The 7500-nt window shown below is 43.1% G+C and overlaps 1 protein-coding gene across 1 annotated transcript in view; it reads left to right on the top strand.

Annotated features, from left to right (window-relative positions):
• The first annotated feature begins 6483 nt into the window (after nucleotides 1-6483).
• The window catches only part of LOC123502794 (Down syndrome cell adhesion molecule-like protein Dscam2), a 144202-nt gene continuing 143185 nt past the window's right edge, over nucleotides 6484-7500 (top strand). The window contains exons 1-2 of the mRNA XM_045252059.1: nucleotides 6484-6555; nucleotides 6857-7093. Of these exons, the coding sequence (XP_045107994.1) occupies nucleotides 6484-6555; nucleotides 6857-7093 (309 nt within the window). The remainder of the gene's footprint in view (nucleotides 6556-6856; nucleotides 7094-7500) is intronic.

Raw genomic sequence — 7500 nt, 5'->3', positions numbered from 1 at the left:
GTGGTAATGATAATGATAATAACAGCAGTAACAACAATAACAATGGTTTAATTACGGGTTTGCGTGTTGGTAAGTCACGATTGAGAGTGAGAGATGAAGGAATAGAGAAATGGAGAGAGAGAGAGAGAGAGAGAGAGAGAGAGAGAGAGAGAGAGAGAGAGAGAGAGAGAGAGAGAGGAGCGAAGTAGCAGCAAAAAGAGAAGCAACAATAACAATAACAGTTAATGGCGAAGAAAACAAGGCAATAAAAGTGAATTGGTATAGAGAAGAAGGAAAGGAAAGGGGGAGGAAAAATATTATCATAATAAAAGTGAACCGAGCGTACTGATTTTTTCTCCTCTCTTTTTTCTTTACTGGATGAAATTAGAGAGAGAGAGAGAGAGAGAGAGAGAGAGAGAGAGAGAGAGAGAGAGAGAGAGAGAGAGAGAGAGAGAGAAACCCAGAAAAATTAGAAAAAATATTGAGAGAAAATGACAGAGAAAGAGAGAGAGAGAGAGAGAGAGAGAGAGAGAGAGAGAGAGAGAGAGAGAGAGAGAGGATTCAGAAAGGCCCGCCAATGTACAAGTTAATGAGGAAAGGCGAGCATTAGGCAGGTGTTCACGGCAGCAGGAGAGCCAGGTGAGGTGAGGCGAGGCGAGGCACGGGGCGGTGATGCTCTGATGGAGAACAAGGGTGAAGCCAAAAGCCAGGCAGGAAAAAAGGTGAATGCTGAATGAAAGTGAATAGATGATGACTAGAGGAAGAGAAAAGCGAATACCGAGTGCCAGAAAAGAGTTGAATGATGACTGAAATGTGTAACAGCAAGACGAAAAAAAATGGAGGGAGTGAAAATTGGAAAAAAAAAAATTGAATTGTGAGTTAGGAAAATAGAAAATGATAAGCTCAATTCACACAGATAGAATAGAGAAGAAAAATTGGCTAGAAAAGAGTTGAATGATGGATGAAATATGTAACAGCAAGACGAAGAAATGGAGGAAGTGAAAACTGGGGAAAAAAAAAAATTGGATAGTAAGGAAAATATAAAAAATGGTTAGCTGAATAGTCACTGATAATATAGAGAAGGAAAATTTGCTGGAAAAGACTCGAATGATGGATGAAATATGTAACAACAAGACGAAGAAATTGAGGAAATGAAAATTGAGGAAAAAAAATTGAATAGTGAGTAAGGAGAATAGAGAAGGAAAAAATAACTAGAGGAAGAAAAATAAAAAAAAAAAGAAAAATCATCAGTTTTGAAAAAGAAAAGAATAAAGAAGAGATTGAATAAATTAAAAACAAAATGATGAAAATAACTAATTACTGAGAGAAATAGAGAACAGACATACCGCTACACACACTTCCCTTCACATATCACACACAAAAAAAAAATACAATAAAACAAGAAATTATTGATGAAACTAAATAGCAATGGAAGAAAGAACAGCTTGAATGAATAAGCTTAATATAAAACGACATACCATTAATTGTGTGTGTGTGTGTGTGTGTGTGTGTGTGTGTGTGTGTGTGTGTGTGTGTGTGTGTGTGTGGCCTGGCTGGGTGTTGAGTCAGGCCTTGGTGGGGAAGGGGGAATCACCACTGCAAAGGACCACGTGTTGAGAGAGAGAGAGAGAGAGAGAGAGAGAGAGAGAGAGAGAGAGAGAGAGAGAGAGAGAGAGAGAGAGAGAGAGAGAGAGAGAGAGAGAGAGAGAGCAGCAATAAAATTAGAAAACTACCAAGACAGAGAGAGAGAGAGAGAGAGAGAGAGAGAGAGAGAGAGAGAGAGAGAGAGAGAGAGAGAGAGAGAGAGTCACAAAGGGGCGCCAATGAGGAGGTTAATTAGAAAAGGTGAACATTAGGCACTTGTAACACTTTGGCCTCACGACACCTAGGTAACGGCACGGCTCGGAACCAGAGAGGGAAAGAGAAGAGGCCAAATACTGAGTGATTGAGAGACTAGAGACAGGGAAAACAAAGCCAGAGGAAGAAAAGATGCGCAAGTGAAAAGATATAAGACGAAAAATGAGGAACTCGTCACAATTCAACACTCTACGCGGTACAGAGACGATAATACAGGAAAGAATAGGTGAAATACTGAATGATTGAGAGTAGAAAGAAGGAAATAGAAGAAAAGAATAGCAAGTGAAGATATATACAAGACAGAAATGATAGAAGCCTTTATAACACATAGAGACAGCGATATAGAAAAAAGAAAAGATGAAATACTGGATAATTGAGAGAGTAGAGACGGAAAAATAGAAGAAAAAGAAGAAAACAATAGCAGATGAAAAGATGCAAGACGGGAAAGATGAAAAGGGAGTGAAATAGAGTTGAAGACTGAATTAATTATGAAATGGAGGTTGGAAACTATGACGAGAGGGAAAAAAAAGGAGGAGGAAGGAAAAGATTGGAAAAGAGTAAGGAAATTTTTAGGAGTAGTAAAATAGAGAAGGAAAAGAGAAAAAAAAGAAGGGAAAAAAATAACACACACACACACACACACACACACACACACACACACACACACCTAAATAAGTCAAGAATAATTCAGTCATGGAGGAACAAGTTAAAGGAAGGAAAAAAAAAAAAATTAGTGAAATAAAGAAAAACTAAAAAAAAAAAAAAAAATCTCCAGTAAAAGTGTGAACAAATAAAGTCCTAAAATTAAATAATAAGTAAAGAATAATTGAGTCATGGAGGGAAAAAGTAAAAGAAAGAAAAAAAAACAAAGGAAAAAAAAACTAAAACTTTCCCCAGCAAAAATGTGAACAAACAAAGTGAGCAAATTAAGAAAACTCAAGTATTAGTAACTTTTTTTCTTTTTCCCTTTCTTTTTCCCTTTTTTTCCCTTTTTTTGCCGCTAACAAATAGGAAAGATTTCTGTGGCGAGGAAAGCTTTAGGCCTCGCCAGCCGTGCCCGCCTCACAAAAAATGGGTTGGGCCTACCAGCCGACTTGTTAAATATAATAAATAAACCACAACTCTTAGGTGAGCAGAGAGAGAGAGAGAGAGAGAGAGAGAGAGAGAGAGAGAGAGAGAGTGTGGAAGTAATCTGAATATTAGCAATGGCTTTAAGATGGAGATGGAGAGAGGAAGCAAGGAATGAAGAAGAAAATTAAGAAAAGGGGGAAGAGAAGAAGAACAGGAGGAGAACCAATAAAGAGAGGAATAAGAGAGAGAGGGAGATAATGGAGGGATTAATTAGTGTCGAGAAAAGAGTTAGTGAAGAAGGGAAGAGAGAGAGAGAGGAGGAGGGAAGAATTGGAAGAGAAAAGAATAGAGAAGGAAAAATAAGAAAAAGAAATCATTTAAATTTTGGAAAGATGAAAAGTCAGTTAATTATTCTCTCTCTCTCTCTCTCTCTCTCTCTCTCTCTCTCTCTCTCTCTCTCTCTCTCTCTCTCTCTCTCTCTCTCTCTCTCTCTCTCTCTCTCATTTGGTTCATTTCTGTTATAATCGCGTTTCCTTTCTTATATTCAGTCAATCGCCCTCTTTCTTTCTTTCTTTCTTTCTTTCTCTCTTTTTCTTTTTCTCTCTTTCTTTGTCGTGGATTCTTTCGCTGTTATTTGAGCATTTTCTTTTTTCATCTTTTTCTCTTCCTCTTTATTTCTCTTGTGCACTTTATCTGTCTGTCTGTTTGTCTGTCTGTCTGTCTGTCTGTCTGTCTCATATTCCTCTCTATGTCTAATATTTGTTACTGTCTGTGTCTGTCTGTCTGTCTGTCTATTTGTCTGTCTGTCTGTCTGTGCATAAGTGTCTTTTACATGTCTCTGCATGTCTGTCTCTCTGTATGTCTGTCTCTGTCTGTCTGTCTGTCTGTCTGCAGTCATATTTCTCTGATTCTGTGTAGTCTCTCTCTCTCTCTCTCTCTCTCTCTCTCTCTCTCTCTCTCTCTCTCTCTCTCTCTCTCTCTCTCTCTCTCTCTCTCTCTCTCTCTCTCTCTCTCTCTCTCTCTCTCTCTCTCTCTCTCTCTCTCTCTCTCTCTCTCTCTCTCTCTCTCTCTCTCTCTCTCTCTCACAAATATTACACGACTTAACTTCCCCCCTTCCTTGTCGCCATCAACAACAACAACAACAAACAACAGCAACAACAATAGCAGCAGCAGCAGCAGCAGTAGTAGTAGTATAATAAGAAGGTTGTGTATAATTGAAAGCGCCGCCGAGTGAGTGGACGCTGGCGTGGATTGGGAGGCAGACGAAGGCGGCCGTGGCATTGTTGGTGTTCGGCTGTGTATTTCTGTCCGTCCGTCTGTCCTGCTCCGTGCTTTGTGTAATGCTGCGATTAACTTGTGATGAGGTGCCTCGTTGCTGTTGTTGTTCTGGTGGTTGGTGGTGGTGGTGGTGGTGGTGGGAGTGGTGGTGGTAGTGATTATGATGGTGGTGTTTAATAATATAGTGATGTGTGTGTGTGTGTGTGTGTGTGTGTGTGTGTGTGTGTGTGTGTTAAGAATTATGTGATGATATGTAGATGAAAAATAGTATAGTGTGTGTGTGTGTGTGTGTGTGTGTGTGTGTGTGTGTGTGTGTGTGTGTGCGCGCGCAATGGTGAATGTTATATGTAGAGAACAGGTGTGAAAATACGTGTTTGATAGAAACCTATTAGCCTGGTGACTTGATAATGACCTAAAGAATGATTGTGTGTACGTGTGTGTGTGTGTGTGTGTGTGTGTGTGTGTGTGTGTGTGTGTGTGTGTGTGTGTGTGTGTGTGTGTATGGTATTGCTGTTCTTCTCGTCTGTGCTTCTCTGTACTGTGCTGTAGTGCGTCACGTGTCGAGGAAGTCCATTCTATACACAGTGGAAAGAAAAAAAATCATGGGAATTGAAGGATTTCCCAGTAACTGCACAACCACAACCATTCCCTCGCGTGTAGTTTGAGTAGTCTATCGTGAAATACTGCAGTCCATGTTACCTGTACCTTTGATTTTTTTAACACCTGCATTAATTCGCCTCTTGGTCTTCTATGTGTTAAAGGTAATAAATTGAATTCCTTACGGTTCCCTTAGTACGATCTGTTTCTTCGCGTGTAGTTTAAGTAGTCTATCGTGAAATCCTGCACTCCATATTATCAGTATCTTTGATTTTTGAACACCTACATTAAGTCGTCTCTTGTGTTAATGGTAATAAATTGAATCCTTTTAACCCCTTCAGCACCAGGACGTGTTTCTACATTTATTCTGCTTACTATTTGGTGACATACAGAAACTCACGTAGAGATTAAAATAGTGAAGACTGAGGCCATTAATCTTCTGACCTCCATAGACCCTTCCAAATATCACTAAAATGGTCTAGTCACACCCAAAACTCAAGATAGAAATGCGTTCCAGTACTGAAAGGGTTAAGACTCCCTAAGTATGATTTTTCTTTAAGCTTGGTATCATTTATATTTATGTTTCTCACCATACTGGAACGCATTATCCCAGAAGAAGACGGACCAAAGAGTTATACAAAGTTGAGAATTGCATCCTTAAATCTATTATCAAAAAGATCAGCCGATTAAGATATCCACTTTATCTGCACTCGTCATAACTTCCGAGCGTTGTTTGCTGGTTAGAAGCTGAGCGATAGTGTTACTCCTAAGACGATATCGCTGTAGACATTTTTGATACTCTTGGTGGAGCACTTTGCACATAGCTACGTGAGAGACGAGAGAGAGAGAAGAGAAGAGAAGAGGAGAGGAGAGGAGAGGAGAGGAGAGAGAGAGAGAATATATTACTGCTTGTATTTGAATCTAGCGCCAGTGGGTAATCTTGTAATGGCGTCCAGGTCTCGAGTCACTGTACAGTCTCGCCGCGGGAACAGCACTTACTCCATCACTAATCACTTGTGCCGCAGTTACCACACCACCACTACCTCACACCACGCACAGTAAATCTTCCCCTTTACACTGATTCCAAATTCCACTTCCAACAAAGCATAACAGTTGCGTAGAGTAGATTGGAGTTGTAGTAATAGTTGTTGATTGAGACTGTCCTGATGGCGGCCAAAGACATTCACACATATGTCGTACACGCCGCGGTCACCCCAGCCAGCCAGCCAGCCATGTAGTAGTGCATGGTCCAGACAATAGTGAGCAGGGCGTGAGGACTGTGAGGGTCTGAGTGGCTGTGGTGTGTTGGCTGTCAGGCTGTGTAGGGACGGTGCAGCAGAGAGTGGAGAAGTGAGGCGTCCCGGTCCACTCCTCAGAGCCAAAGGGACATACATGGCTGTGGTACGTAACACTTGACGTATTCACCATTCCCTTCATTGCCGCGCTCACAGCCGAGCAGCAAGCGGTGGGTGGTGGGTGGCGTGACGGCAGGTGATGTTCTGTGTGCTCTAGTTAATCAGTATTTCAGTGTACCGTTGTGTGTGAATGTATATTGAGGTAAATGATGATGATGTAGCGGGTGTAAGTATTTCTTTGTGTGCTGTGTGAATGAAGTGCTCTGTGTGTGCCTCGCTTTGTTTTAGTCACCACGGAGTCACCATGTAGTCCCTGGGGAGCGGGGTCGAGTGTAACGGACAGAGGATGGAGGACGCACGCCATGGCGGGGGGCAGCTCTCCCTGGCGTGGCACGTGGCGGCCTCATGCAGTGGTGTCGTAGATCCTCCTGAGAGAGAAGGATGACTAATTTGGTAGCATCGACATCTTCACTGGCGCGCAGCCCGGCACGCTGAGTGGCCAGTGCAGGACCACCAAGCAGCCCAGCCCTCACGGCGCGGCGCGTGGCGCAGTGAGCCAGTGATGCAGGGAGTGGGCGCGGACCCCCTGGTGCATGTTTTCAGGGGTAGGGCGGAGGATGAGTGAGGGCTTGAGGTGCATGACGGGAGTGTGAGTGCAGGACTGCAGCACCATGGCGAGTGAGGAAGGCAATGTGAAGCCCCTCAGTGATTCTTAATAGTTCATCCTGAAATTAGCTCGTCGAGAGTGCACCAGCCCCTGCAATGAACGCTGCTCCACCGCACCGCCGGCACGATCAAGAGATCCATCAGTGCAGCAGCGCTCCGCCCACCCCCCACCCTCCGCTCTTCAGATCCTGCCGCTGCCTCACGGAGCAGCCTGCGCCCTGCCCGCTGCTACACGGGCCACAACGTCCCTAAGTCAGCATAAAGGGCAGCGGTTCCCAAGACAAAGAGAGGTAAAATATCATTCCAGTGAGGCGTGAAGGATGAGACACCAGTGTCACAACAAATATTCTTGAGTCTTGGGTTTACCTCGCAGCAGCAGCAACAGCAGCAGCGGAGGTCCCTGTGTCACACTTGCGTGCAGTGAAGCGGGGGGCGCGCCTCCATTGAATGGGTTACTGGTCGTTTCGTACCTCTGCACGCTTCGTACGCTGCTGTTTCTTGACGCGTCATGGTCAATTCGTACCGTCCTGGTCATTTCGTACCATTGCTTTAAACTTTATAGATTCGAGGTGAACCTTGAGCCCCTTCTGTGGTGGGACACAATTGTACCATGAGTATGGGCTATAATTAGACGATTTTATTGACATCAGGAAGGGTCTATGCAGGTCAGAAGATTGATAGCCACAGTCTTCACTAT

This window comes from Portunus trituberculatus, chromosome 12 (assembly GCF_017591435.1).
Source record: "Portunus trituberculatus isolate SZX2019 chromosome 12, ASM1759143v1, whole genome shotgun sequence".
NCBI classification, from domain to species: domain Eukaryota; kingdom Metazoa; phylum Arthropoda; class Malacostraca; order Decapoda; family Portunidae; genus Portunus; species Portunus trituberculatus.
The sequence above is the reverse complement of the archived record's forward strand: the minus strand, read 5'-3'. Positions and strand labels throughout refer to the sequence as shown.